The sequence below is a fragment of the Lagopus leucura genome, unplaced genomic scaffold (genome assembly GCF_019238085.1).
Source record: "Lagopus leucura isolate 7727_CA_CO unplaced genomic scaffold, USGS_WTPT01 Super-Scaffold_739, whole genome shotgun sequence".
Classification (NCBI taxonomy): Eukaryota; Metazoa; Chordata; class Aves; order Galliformes; family Phasianidae; genus Lagopus; species Lagopus leucura.
The window spans coordinates 551,985-571,251 of record NW_024962255.1 but is presented as its reverse complement, the minus strand read 5'-3'; the positions used below and the strand labels follow the sequence as shown (position 1 = coordinate 571,251).

The window sequence follows — 19,267 nt, the reverse complement described above, 5'->3', positions numbered from 1 at the left end:
TGTTTTGTGTACGTTATTTTTATATGATAAAATGTCTTGACTCTAGAAGACAGCTAATAAGGTCTTCTAGGTCCTCTGTGACTTCTTTTTTGAAGCCCATCAGATCTCTAAATCTAATTCCTGTTAATAAATCTAGTAGAACCTGGATAAATATGCCTTGCTTTGGATTCCCCTTTATTCAAAAAGCACCTGATTACCCTTTGGAGAGATTTGGGGATTAAGGGTGATGTCATTTACTTTGCACTGCAAAATATGTTCAGCAGGGCCCCTGCAGAGGCTCCTAAAGGAAGCTGAGCAGACCTGTCTAAGACAGGAAGCCCCTACACATGGACATGGTTGGCCAAAGGGTGGACAATGACATCAGGAAGAAGTGGTCTCCTCTCAAAGAGGAGGAGGGTCAGCAGGAATTTGTGCAGTTCCCTTCTAGTAACTTAGTGAGGGGGGGAAAGCTCGTTCATTAAGTGGTTATTAGACACATGAAGAATATGGGGTGTTTGAGCAGCTCTGCTCGATCTCAAAGGAAGACCTACAAGTGAGTTGCCCAGCAGCACAGCAGCAATTGGTGTTCAGTGTGAAATTACACGCATGGAGTAAGAAATTAAAGCTCCATTAATGAGGTGGTGGGCTTTTTTTTTTCTCCTCACTGTATGCAATAATAAAAGCTTGTAAACTGTGTAATTTTAGGTACTGGAGTACCTGAATGACCTGAAGCAATATTGGAAGAGAGGGTATGGTTATGACATCAATAGTCGCTCCAGCTGCATTTTATTCCAGGATATCTTCCAGCAGTTGGACAAAGCAGTGGATGAGAGCAGAAGGTAAATTTAAAAAAAAAAAAAAGTTTTTGTGTTGACTGCAAGCCTTTCTGTGGTTAATCCTGAGTTGGATTTAATATGAACAAGAGTTAAACACTTCAGACACAAGAATGCCGGAAGAGTTTGGTTAGGAGAATTCGTAACAGAATAAAACCCTTAATAGAGCATTGTTATCATAGACTGTTAATAGGTTTTTTGTTTTGTTTTTTTTCCCATTGATGCTCTTGTGCTCAGTGGATTTATTTCCATCGTTTAACTTATTGATCTGCACAGGCCTCCAAGGGACAGGCAGTTACTGTGTCTGATAGTGGTAGTTTTTTTCCTGCTAAACAATGAACTTTTTGTTTAAAATGTCTTTGTTAAAAAGCATTTGTGGTGAAAGTGTGGGTTTAAAAAAAGCAGCATGATATATTGTGCTTTCTGGTTACTTGAACACTTCAGCATGAAAGTCTTGTTTTCTTTCCTCACGTGTTTGATATCTCTTGTGCTATTAAAGCTTTCTGTTCAGGCTGAAGGTGCTGAAATGCAATTACAAAAGAGCAGTTATTCCAAGTGAACCCAAACACTCAGTAACCCTAGATGAGAACTGTCTGCTGCAAAATCCACCAAGCCTGAACTGCAACAGCAAACCAGCCTTGTCATGCCTGCTTCTTTATAACTGCAGAAGGGCGAACTTAGGCAGTATGCTCAGTGTCCTGTACAGGCATTTGAGCCCTGAAGCTGTTGTAAAAGCCTTGGTTTGTTGTACGAACATGAGAGCACCATGAGTAATTTAGCCACCAGCCCAGGAGCTCTCTCTTGGATATTTAGCTTCACATCCTTACTCATCTGCAGCAAAACTGCCCATTGGGAACAATGCTGTAGGTGTAGGAAGTTGTTAGGCCCCACAAGTATCTGTTAACAAACTCAAAGACAGCACAAGCAAGAATCTTCAGAGGAGGCTGGTCTGGTGAAGTGGTTTGTGTTCAGCTAGTTCCATGGTTTGACAAGTCATTTTGTGTCAGAGAAGGAAGAACAGCAGTGGTACTGCTTCCAAGAACTCTTACAGCCCTCAAAATTGCCTTTAATGCGCCCTTGGAGGTTTAAAGTTGTAGACAAGATGCCTGTGTTATTGTGTGTATTGTTTACTCCTATCAGCTGGTTTCGGTCAGTAGCAGTGATCTGTTGTAGCGTAGAGAGAACAGCATAGAAAACAAAGGCTTTAGTTACAGGTTTGGGTGTTTATGTCACAAAATTACCTGTATTTGCTTTCAAGTGCCAGTAATAAAATTTTTGAGAGCTGCGTTAGGCTTAAAAACAGTGCATATGAAAATAATTTGCAACCTATATTAATGTTGTTCAAACAGAGGAATTTCAAATTCATAACTTAGTGATCAACCATGTGAATTAATACCTGAGCAGGTAAGTGTACAAATGTTTACAAAAGTACACAAAATCAAGGAGGTGATATCAAGATTGAATAAGGATTGTACCTTTACATTGATTATTGGAATCAATGTACGAGTAGCTTGAGGTGAGCAAATTCAACTTTGATATTGATACAGAAAGAGTAGTTGTATGTGGTGGATGTACTTGCATTCCTAGCATCTTTGGGCCTTTAGTTCTAAATTTAGGGTACTGAAGTAGGTCAAAAATATGTAAATTATTTTGTATTTCAGGAACAAAAGCTTAAGTCACTGATACTTGAAGCTATATCTGTGTGTTTTTTTACTTGATAATGTGTAAGAAAGCACTTTATTTTCCCCAGTCATTTGACAGATTGAAAGTAGAGGTAGCCTTGCAGTTTTGGATTAGAGGAAAAAAGAAATTGTGAAGTCTTCCTCCTTGGAGATCTTCAAAAGCTGCCTTGACACTGCCCTGGGATACGGCCTCCAGATATCCCTTGCCACCTCAACCATTCTGTAACGCCAATAATTTCTTAGCAGAGAGGACTGTGAAGAAGTTGTTCATTTAGATTTTTGCCCGTTGAAGTTCTAAGTTAAACATCAACAGTGATAGAACAATTGTACCAGAATTCTCGAATTGTTAGTTGGCCTTTTTGTTGTGCTTCAACACACAAAACTGCTGGGTGCAGAGATGCTCTGCGTTAAGCCCTCTTCATTTTGCTATGAACAGGCTAGAACTTGTCAGTTGTAAGCATGAAACCAACATAGCACTGAGGACTAATTGTGAAGGAAGGGTGGGCAGAAGGAGGTGGCTGTTGATACCCACCTCTCTGCAGCCAGCCTGGACACTGTGCTGTCAAATCATTCTGGTTTTTGGAAATCTAAGGCTGTCAGAGCTGCTGATCCCTCTCATTTTGAGGGTGGTGGAGTCAAAGCTGTGGTTATGCTAGATTGCCATTTAAATAAACCTCTCCTGTATCCTTTCTTCAGCCTATTGGGAAGCTAAGTAAAAAATGCATGAGACCACAGGTCATTAACATCCAACTGTGAACAGATTGACAAGCACACTGCTGTGAAGTCTTCCGTATATGCTGTGTCTGCCTTTATGAAGACAGAAAATAAAAACAGTGAGGAGATGAAGAGCAGGTTAAAAGTGAGCAGACAAGCAGAGCAAAACCCCTGTGCCCTTCTGAAACATAAAAAATAACTTCTTAATGTAGCTTGTCTCATACAAGGAGAATGATCTGTTCTATTTGCTTTTAGTGTATTTATTTCAAAAATCCTTTAGTGCTACTTAGTAGCTTTAATTCTTAACTGTGTATCAACTCTGTAATAAATAGACAAAATTCACATCTGCACTTCTAGTTTATTGACAGCTTATTCAGCAGCCCCCAAATTTCTTGGGAAGAGCGGGTGTGGGAGGCAGAGTAGTGAAGGATTGAGATAATCTCATCCTGTCTTAGAGCTTAGGCCGTGGAATCAGAATCACGGAATATCCCAGGTTTGGAGCGATCTATAAGGATCATCGAGTTCAATTGTAATACTTAGAACATGTCATTTAGCAATGAGATGTTGAGGAGAAGCAGTGAAGGCCAGCAGATGGATGTCCATCAGGATGGTCCTTCCTCATAAGAATGGTCACTTCCAGTCCCTTCTTGTATGAAAAGAAACACCTAAAAACTCCACTGGTTAAAACTTGTTACTAGAACCCATCTAGAAGAGTCCTGAGCTTTTGATTATAAACTGTAAAATCAATTGTAATCAGACATAATCACAAGTGAGACAATTCTAGGGATGCCTGGAAGGAAATAACCCACGGGCCAAAATGCAGGTGTACAACTGTTGTTTTTTTTTTAATCTAAACTGAGGTGCTGAGAGGCACCCTATCCTACATCACCCTGTTGCTCACCATGGGTGGTGTTGCAATCCCTTGTGAATCAAGCATGTGGCTCCATGACACTGGCACCAATAAGCCTGGACCTCCGAACGACAGAGCACAACTGATGGAATCACTGAGGTCGGAAGACACCTCTAAGACCACTGAGCCCAACCAGCTAATCCTTGAGCTCCCTTGGCTGCCCTTGGAGCTGCTACACCCTCATCTCTGTTTGTTACCATAAACAGAGAGTCATGACTGTCATGATTATGTGGGAGGAAGCTTGCCTCCTCCTCCCAGCCAGGAGAGCCCTGTCAGAGCATGGAAGAGAGGAACATTTTCAGTCGATCCAATATATGCTGGCACTCTGCAAATAGCTAACTGAACAACTAGCCAGCCTACTGCCAGTGCCATTCTTAGGGACTGCTGATCTCCCAGGGATAACTTCAGGAAAGTTGTTTTATTTGGGATAATTGTTCCATGGCATATGCTGCAGGACATGTAGCTGAGAGGGAGAGTCCTTCCTAAGTACAGGAGAGCATCTCCCATTCTATGGAAGAATGGGAGAATTGTGCAGGAGATAACCGACTGGAAAACATGAACTTACATCCTAACCCAGGGGATCATCTCTAGTAGTCCAATTTCTGATAGACAAATGTAAATACAAATTTATATCTGCTAAAGGCCAAGAAAATGAATCAAGCAAAATTTACCCAAAGCACGTTGTCTGAAGAATGATGTGATGTATTCAGTGAAACCTATGTTAAGAAATTGACAGAAGTTTAAAATAATAGCAAATGACTTCAAAATTTTCAGTGATTTCTGGAATATATTATAAAAGCAAGAATACTTGCACAGATCTGTGATATTTAAAGATAGTGTAAAAATTTAATTGGGAAGAATCACTTTCAGTTCATTGTGTTGTTGTTACTCTGGATGGAGGCAGTGAGTTTGTGCACGTGTGAAGAATGGCGACCCTGGCAAAAATGGAGATCTGGCAAAATTCAAAGCTGGGTGAGCAGTCTGCTTACCCTGTGTCTTCCGAAGTGGGGGCTGAAGACATCTCAAGCTTATTGCCTTCTGCAAAAGGAGCATGTAACCCCATCCCACGACGTCAGGTGGCAGTATTAAAGCACTGAAGGCTTAAGTACAGCCTCTGTTAGGCAACCTGGTGCGCTTAAAAATAGGTGGAAATCTGCCACCACCAGCGTTGGAGAGGGAGACTTATTTGGGGAGCTGTAGCGGTTTGAGAGTGCAACTGAGAACAAGAAATCATATGAAAGGAAAACATGCGCATGTTTTAACCGTAGAAAATATTTGGTTGTGTATGCATGTGTTGTTATTACTATATGGTGTTATAAGTATATCTTTAATGGTATACTACAACTTTGGGGCAACAGATTAAGTACATGTGCAGCTGTTCATTGCTCAGAAAATGAGCCGCTGTGGTGGCAAAATGTTGTCTTATTTAGCTGTGTGTAACACTGATATATCTCTGATTTATTCCGATACTACAGGAAGAATGATTTTATTTCTAGAATCTTTCAGTTGCTCCAAGTTCTTTTTTGTTTGTTTGTTTGTTTGTTTTTTTAAGGAAAGTTTAGTTTGGGCTATCCAGTAGCAGCAGTTAGAGCATTTCTGCTCAAGCAAGGAGTTGTGGTGTCTGGATTTGTGTTTCTGTTCTAGGCTTGTTGGTAGAGAGTGGCGCTAACAGCTCTACGTTTTATAGCATATTTCAAATATTTGTATGTAGCAGTTTGTCTCGTTTTCATTCCTTGTTACAGCTCAACTAAAATGAGAGCTTTTACTTGTAACCCTGTTCCTTCCATGAAGATTTATTGACCCAGCAATCTGATTGCTCATCAGATTTCTGATTATTTGCCTAATTAGTTGCCTTATTAAAGCTCACTCTTCTTTCTTCTGGGAAAACTATCTTGTGGTGATTAGCCGGCCCTTAAGAAAATGATGAAAGTTATTCAAATTCTCCAGATTTTAACTATAAGACCACTAGAGAGTTGGTATTGGAGTTACAACTTCAATGTCTTGGACATGAATGTTTAGTATCTCAATTCTTCTGCACCTTCAGTAGCAATAAAACACTAATGTCCAGTAAAGGTTAACTTCTTTTCCTTGGGATCTTACCACTGTCAAATAGGTTCTTCCAAGACCACATTCCTCTATGCCTTCTTGCCTCTCTTTAAGGCAATACAGTGATAACATGTCTAGGGAGAGTTTGAGTGCCACAACTCTCCCATAAAAAGTTTCTTATTTAGAAGAAAAAAAAACAAAACAAAACGATAGGAGTGGAGTAAAGTTAAACCAGGTGAATTGTGCTAAAATGGCATATTTGGGATGTTATCCGAGTCCATAAAGAGCTTTGTTTTTGTGAAAAGGAAAGGATTAAATTCTTCTCACATCTGTTATGGATAGCAAACAATCAGACCATGCAACAATATGGCAGAGAAGCCAACGTGGTAATACTCTTCCCTGAACTGTTGGTTTCTTTTTCTATACTGGAACTGTGAGTTTTTGGATTGATGTGTTTTCAATTCAGTATGAGTTGTGTATGTTGTACACAGTTAGTGAGTGAAACCTACTACAATTTATTTTCCTTCTAACGTATTGCTAAATAACCAAAGATGAATCTGCCCTTCTGAATTGCACAAGCAACTTCTGAATCCATTGGCCAAGCTTTGTGATAGGCTAAAAGTATGGGAGAGAGGGCCTGCAAATCTTGGAACCACCAACAGGAGCTGTGAGTGTCAATGAGAGATCCCTGTGTTTTGATGGTTTATGCAATATGAAGCTGCTAATCTTTCAGAAATGCACCAACCATAACAGCTCCATAACTGAGTAAAGGTGAGTTTAAAAAAAAGAAACAAACAAAAAAAAAACCTGAAGAAATGATTGTGGCACCCTTCAAAGATATCAACTATTCTAAAAACTAAAGCTATTTTACCCTTTTCCTTCTAGCTTCAGATGCTTATCAAACCTACCTTTCTTGTTCCTGAGAACATAATATATCTGTACTGTCCAGATGGATTGGTAGAAGGCTCTTGCACGGCTGGTGGTTCAAAATTCTAACCTAAGTGCATATACAAAGAACAGAATATTTAATGATTTCCTCCAGTACAGAGATTTTAAGTTGGTTTTTTTTTTATTAAATAAAAATAAAAAAGACATATTTGAACTTTGAGATTGATCTTCGTAACTGTACAAGGCTGAGCCATAATGTAAACAGATTAGTTTGTCAATTTATTGATAGCTTTTATTGTTCTCTGTAAATTCCCTCCCTCTCTGCAGGCCCATTCCTGACACAGTTGATAACCTTATGTAATCATTTAGCAGTAAATACTGTTGCTTCATAAGAGACTGCTTCGGGGGTGTCCTCTTTGTATGGGACTGTCTTTTGGGGCAGTCTAGGAGAGCTTGTGATGAGCTTCAGGACTAATCTCATCTGCTAATTACATGGTGAATAGTAACATGCCAAAGAGTTGCTTGATCCATTCAGAGAGAATAGTGCTAGGTGAAATTTCTTTAATAAGGTGTTCGTTTCACACAACAGCATATCAGCTCTACAGGTGAACAGACTGTACTGCTTACAGTGAGACACCTGAAAAATATTCAAGCCTTGTTTTGATTTCAGAAAAAGAGAGGAATTGGTTACTTCCACTAATACAGTAAACAGCTCAAACAGTTTGGCCCTGGCACTTTGTACTGTATGGTATGTTTGAGTTTGATAGCTTCATCATTCAAAGATGGGGCTGAAGGGGTGTTTTTGGAGAAACCAGGTAGAGACAGGATTCTGTAGGGGTGCTTGCAGTGTGTACAGCAGCATCCCTGTGCCTGTGTTTCTGAAATGTGTGTGTGGTCACTGACTTTTCTCTGACAGGATGGGGGGCCTTCTCTGGGAAAGTGTGGCTGTTCCTGGACCTAGGCATTTAAAGTATTGTTTATGACTTTGAAACTTCCCAGAATGTACTTAACTTCAGATTAATTGCCTAATATTTCCTTTCTCAGAATTTCTCTGAAAAGATATCTCAGCATTTTTATAGGGTCATAGCCTTTTATTGAAGGAATTCAAAAACAAGGAAAAAAGCTAACCAGCGCTTGGCAGCTAATATACAAATATTTAGTATCAGTATGCTGCTGCTGCCATGGTGCAATTGATCTCAGAGTTCCTGAGGAACGTAAGAGGTAGGTTCATTAGGAAAGGAGCATTTGAAACTACAAAATCTCTGAAGTTAACTTCTATAAGACTAGATATTAGGTATTGCTAATACCTAACTAGGTATTGCTGTTTAATTTGAATTTTAGATGAGTACTCTTTCTCAGCTTTTCAAGCTCGCTTTTTCCTTGAAGGACCTCATGGATATCCTTGCTAGACCGGAAGGAAATGTCCATCTCAACAGTGTTTGTGGTGGCCCGTTGTGTTGGTACTGCTTCTGAGAATGAACCAGCACAGCAGTCTGTTCTGCTGTTACAAGTGAAACTTTCACGCGCAAGGACTTGATATCATTTCAGAGATTTTTCTTCTTTTCCTACCTGTTAACAGCACTCAGAACAACACCTCTAAGGTTTCTGCTGCCTCTCAGGTCCACTGCTACCCCTGCATTCCTTGCTTTCTGCTATTCTCTTGCAAATCAAGGGTTTTTCTGTTTGTTTTTATTTTCCTTTTCTTTTTTCTTCCTGAAATAAATCACAGAGGGATATGGGATTGATGGAGAATTCATTCTTTAGCTGAAAATAGAGAGGTTTGAGTCCTTTGTCCTGTTTTTTTTTGTGTGTGTCAGTCTGGGATAAGATGTGGTCCAAGCTTTCTTGTTAACAGTTGTTAAAACTTCTCTTCTGAAGTTGTTGGGGGAATTTTTACATAACGTTTGAAGGTCAGCCAGTTAAATGCTGCTGCAGGAAATGTTTCTTCTTATCCCACTATCTCTTGGGTTTGGGGTTATCACTAGCCAAAAGTCACATTAGTGCTTAGGAAATGAACTTTTTTTGAAAGTAAGGTTACTTCCATATCCAAGATGGTACATCAGTAGACCGAGAGGAGTAGGAGCAAGCGACTGTTGAAGATGGGTGTGCTGATGCAGAAGAATCAGTGTTAAACCCATATCTTCAAAGATCAAGGAGAACTGAAAATTGTTTGCATGATAAATCCTGTGCTTCTATACAGGCCTTTTTGGGGGGTAGATTGTGCTCATGAACATTCTTCATTTTCAGCTATGGTCAGATGTACTTCCAAGGTTACAGCGAGGGCAGTGCAGAAGCTAATGTCCTCACGTCTCGTGAATGAGCTCAGCTGCTCCTTCTGCCCAGTGAGAGCTGCTTCTGCTCCATTGGAGGCACTTTGTAAAATCACGATAGCAATCATCAGTAATAACTTGCAGGCAAACTCTAGTATTTTATGGCAAGGTTTTATTTACGTACAATTTCTTCAACTTGCTTAGAAGTTGGAAATTAGACGGTTTCTTTGCTTTCTCAAGTCATTTATTAATGTAAGGGGAAGGGGGAAACATGGATTATCACTGGCTTTAGTACAATATTGAGAACTTTGTCTGGTGCTGATAGGCAGTGCTGAGTCATTATTTGATCCCAAAGAAGATTGAGTGTTGCTGTCTCGACCCTTCAGAGTTTGATTAGCTTGTGCTACTGTTCAGTGCTCCGCTGATTGCACTGTGTGCTTCTGTTTTGTCTTTATCAGAAACATCTGGACAGTAATAACCTTTGCACATGCTGCAAATGGGCAATTCTTATTGATTTCACTGTAATTAAAAGTACTACTTTACCATTGCTCTTTTAACCTTACTGTTGATTTTTATTGTCCTTAGATAATAAGACGCTCAGTGTGCACCATAGTCATGACCATGTTGGTTAAACAGGGAGTGCTTGAGTAGTCCTAGACAAGAAATCAAACATCCGGTGCTGCTGAGAGTCCAGGAAGATTTTCAATTATACAGTCATAAAGAGGCTGTTAAGAAGGTGGGGTTGTATCATACAGTGAAACAGTTTTAATCCTTATTAAAATAATATGCCGGCTCTGCTGTGAATGACAGAGGTTTGTTTTGTCTCCCAAGTGGTTTGACCTGTCAGCATGAGGATTTCAGGAGACAAAATACTAAGTGTAGTTAGAGTGAGAGCAACCTCCTTGTTTGTTCCATGTTTGTCTTCACGAGGTTTTTGATTGTTCTGTAACACTTCTCTTGGTGTGTATATGCGCTATAACTTTATTCCTGTTTTTGCTGTTTTGATTTAAAAAACAAGTTAGCCATGTTTTTGTTGTTCACTTCCATCCTAGAATTCCTGCTGGCATCAGCTGATGAGCAAGGCCAAACCTTCTATAAAGCCACAATGTTAAATACATTTCTATCTTAGCATCACTTAGGAGGGCAGAGAGAGGAAAAGAGGATGGTGGGTGGTGGTGAAATCCAGTGCAAGTGAATAATGCTTTTTGGAGACTCTGGCAGCATATTGTTGGCTTCCTTGCATAGTAAAATAAAAGACACAAATTTCCACGCTTAGAAACAAGCAGGTATAAACGAGCATGCTGCTGGAGCAAAATGAAAATGTTTTGGTTTGCTACAGCTGGGTACTTCTCACCCAGCTTAAAGGACTTGAGTGAAATGTCTGAAGTGACAACCAGTGAGTGGTGACTTCAAACATAAAGTTCCTATGGACTGGCAAGTGTGATGATTTAAAAGAACAGGAATAAATGGAAAAGCATCTCCAGGAGAGAATAAAAAATGCAGGCCAGGTGAGCGGAAATAACGATTGAGACTAGCATTGCTGAGCATCTTGGTGAGTGTGATATACCAGAAGAGTGTCAACTTGGTTCTTTTGCATTTTTGGAACTCTCGGGAGAAAATCAACAGGCATGCAAATGTGGTGAGCTGGGAGATACAGTCTAGATTTTCGTCATGGTTTTTTCCAATAAGTCTTCAACAGGTTTCCTTACCAGAGAAAAGGAGCTGTCTGGAGGGGAAGATCCCTTTCTTGGGTAAAAAATGAACGAAAATGCAAGAAAGGGGGATGGTAGGGATAGATGTGTGATTTTACTGGCACAGGCAGGTCACAGGTGGAGATGGGTCTGTTTGGATGTAGGCATGTTGTAAATGGCTGGGGAAAAAATGGGAAGCTAAGAAGTGCTGCAGATGCAGTACATTTCTTCAAGAGAAATTGTTCCAACCAGGGAGGATTGTGGAAGGAGCTTTGTGGGCTTTGAAATGTGCAGATCTGACCTAGTCATTTGAGCTGGAAATTGCAGGTCAAAGGAAATGTCCTTCTGTCTTCTCTAGGCAAGCATTTTTATTGCTGTTCCTATTTGTTGTCTGACAAGATGGGTGTAATGCACCCTAAAACCTAGCGAGGTGTGTGGAGGAGTGCTGTAAGTGGGCTGGTCAGTTGAGCAAGAGGGGAATGGGAAGGAAAGAGGTTGAAGGATCTAAAAGCTTTACAAGTTTAAAATCAGGTAAAAAGGCCATGAATAAAATGGAGAGAAATGCAAGCAGAATCTCGGGTTTTAGAGGAGCTGGCAGCAGTCTGCATTGAGTGGACCTCTTGGTGCAGAAAAGGTGCGTGTGGGTTGGAGGAAACACACAGATCCTTTCTGTGGCTGTACCACTTCATTGGAGCAGGAAACAGGCAGGTTTCTGATTTTTCTTTTTTATATGACGTGTCTGAGGGACAAGTGTGTGTAACTGTATGTACGTGTCCAGGGAGGATAGGCAGAAGGCTGAGCGGTGCTGTACAAGGCACGTTTCACACTGCACAAAGACTGGTTGTAGCAGGTGGGCGATACAGAGGCTGTCATGCCAAGTTGGTCAGAGTTTGTGTTTGCAAGCAAATCCCCCAGTTAACCATTTTTCAGTTGCTTCAGAGCAGAGGAAACACCTCCTTTCCAGGCCAATCAAGATGTGCCCCATCTGTGGGTGGACTTCGGTGGTGGAGGGCAAGCAGGAGCGTGGCCAGATGTCACCCTCTGTCTGACTGTGTGTGACCCGAGCTTCTGAGCACCCCTTGGAGGTGGTTCCAGAAAGCAAGGGGCAGCCATTCCTTGGGCTGCTGCTTCGGAACTGCTGTGAGCCACTGCCTTTTGTCCTTGTGCTGAACCCCATCTGACAGGCCAGGTTAGGCTGTTAGGCTTTGATCTCTGACTGCTTCTGCTGGCTGTGTGTGGAGGGAGTGTGATCTTCTTGGCGAACAGGCGGTTGCAGGATCAGCAGTAGCAGCACTCTTGCTGGATAATAGGCACTGATAAATGGTGGAGAAGGAAAAGCAGGTTGTGCGTTAAATCAGTAATCTGTTTGCCACGTGGGCAATCAGGTGGTTGTGGTTAGGTCAGAGGGAAGTGGGGTTTTGCTATGGTTAATGTGTGGATAAGTCTGTGGTTAGGTGTAGTTTTCATATTGAAACCAAATTGTCACTTGTCCTTTATTACAGCAGTCGGGCAAAGCTTTTACTCCCAAGCCTAGCAAAAGTAATGTGAATACCTTGAAAGTTTCCAGGTGTAAAGCGACGACAGTCTATGAGCGAGCTTCTCTTCACCACATCAAGGATTAATTTATAAAAAAGCTTATTAAAAAGACATTTAAAAATTTAGATTTTTTTTTAAGTATTCAGAATTGTTAGATTGTGTTTCAGTAGTAAGTAATTTGTCTTTGTGGATGTGCTCTCTCCATGGTTCATTGTGTTCTATTATTTGGTTACTTCGGTGCTGTTAGGGAACAACAACTACCAACAATAATTGAAATTATTCTTGTTAACCACACCATGATACCCTGGGAAAAACTGCTAGATGTTGGAGACAGGTTTGTGCTACAGCAGATCTGTGAAGCCTGTAGTGCTTATGGAGTTACAATAGAATAAAATCTCAGGGACGTTTTACAAATGGTCTGTGATGGGAGAGTGGTTACACCTGTTCACAATGGATCAAGGCCAGGCTGGACGTGGCTCTGGGCAGCCTAGTCTGATGGTTGGCAACCCTGCACATAGCAGGGGGGTTGAAACTAGATGAGCATTGTGGTCCTTTTCAACTCAGACCATTCTATGATTCAGTGATCTGTGCTTAGGGAATTCTGAGTTGCTGGGATGTCCTGGGGCCTCCACATGCTGACAGCTGAGGGCTTGATTTGGTTTGTCCATTAACATAGCCTTGCAGATTTGCTGCTCCTGTCTAAAATCATTAATGGGAGGAGGCAGTGCTATTTACAAACCTTGGACTGGATGATCTTGTAGGTCTTCTCCAAACGTGGTGATCCTGTGATTAACTGTAGCATGCTCACAGGATCTGCCCATAGCTGGGAAGAGCGCAAGCAGCTGCATTTACAGAGGAAGACTGAGAGCTGCTCCAAGGGTATGAATATACACCTTAAGACAGGGTTTTGCTTGTATTTCACTGATTTATGTTACACTCTAGCTCTAGCCTAATTACGTTCGCTACAAATTCTTACATTCTTCCTAAGAGCCAATAGCTTCAGGTGGGACAAAGCATAGGTTGGAAAACTCAGGTGCTGATTTTGTTTTTTTCTTTTAAATAAAACCCTGTATGTACTGAAATCCTGAAACAGGCTGTTATCACAAATTGAAGTACAAGTTCAAAGTCTACTGCTTTAAGCCTTCACTGCTGACAGCTGTGGTGCTGGTATGTTTGCTGTGCAGTACAGGCTGTTGCTGATCCTTTCCTTTTTCTCTTTAGTTCAAAACCCATTTCTTCACCTTTGATTGTACAAGTTGGACATGCAGAAACACTTCAGCCACTTCTTGCTCTTATGGGCTTCTTCAAAGATGCTGAGCCTCTCCGGGCAAACAATTACATGTGCCAGGCAAATCGGAAATTCCGCAGTGGCCGGATCGTGCCTTATGCAGCCAACCTGGTGTTTGTGCTCTACCACTGTGACCAAGCGAAGACCTCCAAGGAGGAGTACCAAGTGCAGCTGTTGCTGAATGAAAAGCTAATGCTTTTTCATCATTCAAATGAAACCATCTCTACATACGCAGACCTCAAGAGCTATTACAAGGACATCCTTCAGAACTGTCACTTTGAAGAAGAGTGTGAATTGCCCAAGTTCAATGGTACTGTTACTGATGAACTTTGAGGGAATTAAATGGAGTGGCTGACTTGGAAACCGATCTCAGTTTTCTTCAACAGACGTTGTGAACAAGCACTTTGGATGAAATGCTGCTGTGTCGACTCTCTAAGCCCACACATTTGATGGCCGTTATTTACCTGGGTTGTCTCGGTCAGCTTAGTGCACTGTGTATTTATTACGTAAGATGAATGACAAAACCACATTTTGTAACAGGATGTCCCTGAGTACTGGTAACAAATGTGGTGGAACACAAAGTGTGCCTGTATATTTATGTGTACAGACAAGTAATTTCCTAGGTCATTCCTCTTATGAATGTGCTGTTGATAGAATTTAGAGCTGGGATAACTGTTTATTTTGTCAGAGCTGAAGGTGCTTGAACTAATTCAGTATTGCTTCGTGCTGCCTTTTTGCTAGCTCTTGTTTTCCTATGGCAGGCATGAAATAATTTAAACTTGTGAGCTTTTTTAACTCCTTTTCCTGAGCCCCTAGCAGGGAAAGAATATATGCTACTTCTCTATAGTTGCCCAGCTTTTGCCTGGACAGCACCACATGAGGATCTCACTCTGGCACTGACAGGAGGAGGAGTTGCTATGTGCACTGTCCACCTGTAAAGGGACAAGGATTTATGTTTCTTAAGTTCTCATCAACTCATCCAGCACTGCAAGTTAGCCATCATGGTAAGTAAATTCTCCTGAAAGAGAAGGGAGGAAGAATGAGGGAGTGGGAGATATTCTAGAGCTCTTGAAAGGAAAAGTGGCCATGCAGCAGTTGTTCTCTAAGCAGTCTGGTGTTTCCTTTCACTTGCCACCATCAATTTCTCGTGTTAATGTTGGGGCTGTGGCATTCAGGTGAGGCTCTGCAAGCAATTTGAACATCTTGGTCCTCCTCAAATGCTGAAAGTTTTCTTAGAACTTCTGGAGGTCTCCAGTGCATCCTGCTGCTTGGAACAGGATAGGTGCTTACCCTAAGTCTGGGCAGGCTTCAGACTGTGAGAAGTATCTGGCTGGGACTTGACTTCTGCAAGAACCGAGTATCACTTAGGCCTTATCCACTCAATACACCAGCTTGTTCTTGAAATTGAGCTGATTTTAAAGAAATTAACTGCATAAAGGTAGTGGTCATCTCATCAGTGTATCTGCACTTAAAGCAGATTTACTTGCTGCTGAGAAAGTATTTCAGAGTTCAACAGTAAAACAGAAAAAAGAAGAAATCAAGATAATTGTCCAGAAATGTCCAAAATACAGCAAGTCAAATAAAAGTCCCTTCATTGCCTGGAAGGGAATGGCTGGTCCCAAAGCAAATGTAGGTGTGGTTTTATGGTGCTGGTAGCTCCTGACATGTGTGTGCCCTGTAACAAGTGCTCCAGAGCTCAGCCCATAAAGTGAGGGGTATTTTGCTGTGTTGACAGGGGAGAGGGTGAAGGGGTGGTATAACCTGTTACCACAGGAGTGCCATAGGCACTATAAACATTTATACCTTCATTTACTTAGGTAGCCTCATCAGCAAAACTGAAAACTTAACTGATGGAGGGAAAGGAAAGAAAAAGGAAGAGAAACCTGAACTAGTTTAAAGTTTAGAAGTTTAAGTATTGGCAGACTTGGTTCATCTTTTTTTCTAGAGGACTTGGACTTCTGTCACCTTTTTTTTTTTTTTTTTTTTTTTTTTTCAAATACACCTTAAATAAAACACTTCTGAGTTTATATATCTGTAAGTTAAGGAGCAACTGAAAAGCTTCTTTTTAGGATATTATTTTATGGGTGAAATCACCATGAGGATTTTTCCTGTCTGTTTTTGTTGTTGTAATCTAAGTATTCTTCATGGAGTAGGACGTAGGTTCTGTTTCCGTAGTAGTAGACTTCCATGGAGGCTGTGATTCTGGTCAGCAGAAGTACTGATTAAAGCTAGTGAATATTTTAGTACTGATGTCCCAGTAGAACTCTTGCATGTTTTAGCTCTGCAGGTCTGTTTCTGAAACAGAGGAGGTGGCTAGGGAGGACAGCTGCACTGAAACACCTATAGGAATATAGGTCAGGATGGTTGCCAACTCCAGCATATGACTTTTAATGCTATTTTATATCAGCTTTGTCTCCTTTTTAGCATGATACTGCTTTGAGACTGAGTCAATTGAGTGTAGTTACTGTGACAGGTGCCTGTTATGAATTTTATTGTGAGGCAGTGTTTGAGGCAAAGCTATGAAGAAAGAAACTTCTGTGTAAAGGTGGTGAAATATGGTAAATAGCAGACGTAAGGAGAAAATTCACCTTTGAACTTTTTTTTTTTCTGGTTGAGTCATCTTATGATAATTCACGATGTGAACAGAAGAAATGCGAGCTTTACTGCTGGAGATAAGTGGAAGGTTTCCATTTGTCTATTCTGTTACCCACTGTGTTTGTTAAAGATACTGTGTTCTTTGCAGAGGAAGAATGCATTGCCCTGTTTTTTCTTAGATTGTGAACCAGATAAGGTGGAAGAACCAAACAATTATTTTTGTGGTGAGGCATCGTTTGTTTCTGTGTTAAAGATGGTAGCTTGATAGAACAATTCTGTACAACTCTTCAGAGACTGTTTCTGTTTTGCCTTGGCTTAGGAGTCCGTTTGTATCTCCAGTGCAGTGGGTTTATCTACAGCGGATATCACCAGTTAACCAAGAGGGAAAATGTGCAATTTGTGATCTGTATGCAAAGGCTGCCCCCACTCACTCAGCTGGCATAATTAGAGACTGAGCACGGAAATCTTGCACAACTGCTGCAGCAGCTGTTTTGGGATGTTTATGAGTGCATGTGACTAATTCTGACTGCTAGGGATATGACTTCATATGACTCTGTTATTTAAAAAGAACAGAAAACACACATCCTCAAGCAACCAAAAATAAATTTGTACATAGACTAAAAAGGAAACCAAACAGGATCGATGAAGTTGGGCACTGGCTCGGTGAGGCAATGCAAACAGGCTGCCACCTCTCATGGCACTGCAAGTTGGCCCATCCCAGAAAAGCCCTGCAAGGAAAATGATGCCTTCGCCTTCTGCACGCAGCTCCAGGCAGAACCCCTCACCTCAGGCCTCCAGTGACAACTCTGTGTGTAACTTCACCCAAACTGGAACCTTTCATTGATGGAAGACACAGACTGTGTTCTTGGATGCTGGCATTAAACACACTTGAAATATATTTAATTTTGGATGTCTAAAGCTTTACTAATGTTTCTGGAAAGCTTATTTTTTCCTTCTAGTAAGTATTGCTGCTGTAATTCTGGCTGGCATGGAGCTCTCTGATGCTGCATGTAACATGACTTTGTGATACTGTGGGACTGACTGGATGAATTTGGATAACTGGTTTTGGATTTTCAGTGCTGTGAAATAAAACTGTGCACTTCACCTGTTTTATGAGCAACAATAACGCAGTATGTAGCATCATGCCTGTATTCTGCTTCAAACACATTTGACAGACTGCTGTTCCTGCAGTGTGTCTGTGGTGTTTCGAGTCTTCACGCTGCTGCATGCTTAATATTAAAGTACATTAATTGACATTTTACTTTCTCATTTTGACTTGAGTTGAAAACTTACTCTTCTTTCCAGGAGCACTGATTTGAAACGGATGATAGCCTCCTGGCAAGCTTTTCACAGGTATTACCAGGTGCCTGGATGTGTCCTGCATTCTGATGTGAGCAATGCACATCCTTCTCTGTGGTTCAGGATCTGATGCAGTGCTATTTTCTTAAACATTATCACCCTCTCATGTGAAATCAAAGTTCATTTCATAAGGAAGAATTAGAAGCAAACCTCATGCAATACATTCTGACCTGTCCTTTTATAGATACTTACAGTAGACCCTCATGAGTGAGTATCTGTTAGTTTGTTAATTCTCTACATAAAAGCTTTGCCTGCAGCACTTTCCTGACTGTGCTATGAATGAACTCATATCTTTGATCAAAGGCTCTTTCCTCATTTTTCCAAAGTCTGTTATAATGAATTAGAAAACAATTGATGCTGCTTTGTTTAAAATACCTGTACAGGAATAGGAAAAAAGGTAAAATTATTTTAACCAAGCAGGACTTGCTTCTTTGGAATGGAAAAGAAGAGCAGCCCTGCCATACACACACTTCTTAAAAATTAGTTTAAATGCAAGTATTGTCAATAAACAGTTACTTTTATTATATGCATAAATTTGCAAAGGGAGGTTAATTTAATCAACTTGATTTGTAGTTGCTGGTGTAACAGAAATAATAGTTTCTCTTCTTGCTTTCTTGGACATGAAATTACAGGCAGTGCCTCCTGATGCTCAGTCACAGACCATGCTGACCTTACTGGGCTGCAATGTTGTCCTCTATCCTCAGTGAAGGTTAATCAGTTATGGTCCAAAAAAAAAAAAAAAAAAAAGAAGGAACTCTGTACAAGTGCAAACGGTATGTACTGGTAAGACCACTGTAGTGCAGCACCAGCAATTGGCCAGGAGCAGGCAAGCCAGCAAGAGCTCCTAACTTGGTGATTTCTGGGGAATTTTTTTTTTCCCCCAGCCTTTCCTTGTGAATTTATTGACCTGATGCCAGAGCTTCATCACCCCCGTTTCCATGTGCTGGTGAGGTCGTGCTTTGTTTATATGCAATGGTGTGGAAGTGGGTTTTGTTGTTGCTGAAAGTCCTGGCTGGTTTCTGTGCTGCTTTGGTGGGTGGGAAGTGGAACTCTTTCATCCTGCAGCAAAGCAGAAAGGGAGATGTAAGAGTAAGGAGAGCAAATCTATGACTAGCTTTTTGTATAGCTCTAAGTGAATTTCTCCTCTACAAGGCTCTCCTGCTGCTTTCCAACCCCAAAGCCTTAAACTGGCTTGTAATGGGACATGGCGGATGCTGTGGCTTTGTGACTCTCCTATCTTTTTGTTTGAACCTGCCACCTGTTAGACTGGAAATTCAGCCACGTCTGCAGCAGCCTAGATTTAAATACGTAACAGCTTTCTGACATAGTCAATTAACAGAGTTAATTAACAAAGTTTAAAAAGTTGATTGTCAGAAATTATGCAAATGTCTATGTTTGGCATGTGTTCTTGCAGTTCTTGAATCATTTTGTGTGATATGGATCTTGTTCCAGTGTTGTCCTAAATACCAGCAGTTC

At 40.9% G+C, this 19,267-nt stretch overlaps 1 protein-coding gene across 4 annotated transcripts in view; it reads left to right on the top strand.

The window, feature by feature from the left end:
• The window catches only part of MINPP1 (multiple inositol-polyphosphate phosphatase 1), a 41,391-nt gene extending 23,703 nt beyond the window's left edge, over positions 1–17,688 (top strand). For 2 of the 4 annotated variants that reach the window (XM_042862660.1, XM_042862657.1), the window contains exons 4-5: positions 685–818; positions 13,771–15,830. In XM_042862660.1, the coding sequence (XP_042718594.1) occupies positions 685–818; positions 13,771–14,170 (534 nt within the window). In that variant the 3' untranslated portion in view covers positions 14,171–15,830. Of the gene's footprint in view, positions 1–684; positions 819–13,770; positions 15,831–16,751 lie in introns of those variants that run through there. The other 2 variants (XR_006177350.1, XM_042862659.1) reach the window with 2 other exon arrangements.
• Positions 17,689–19,267: the final 1,579 nt, after the last annotated feature.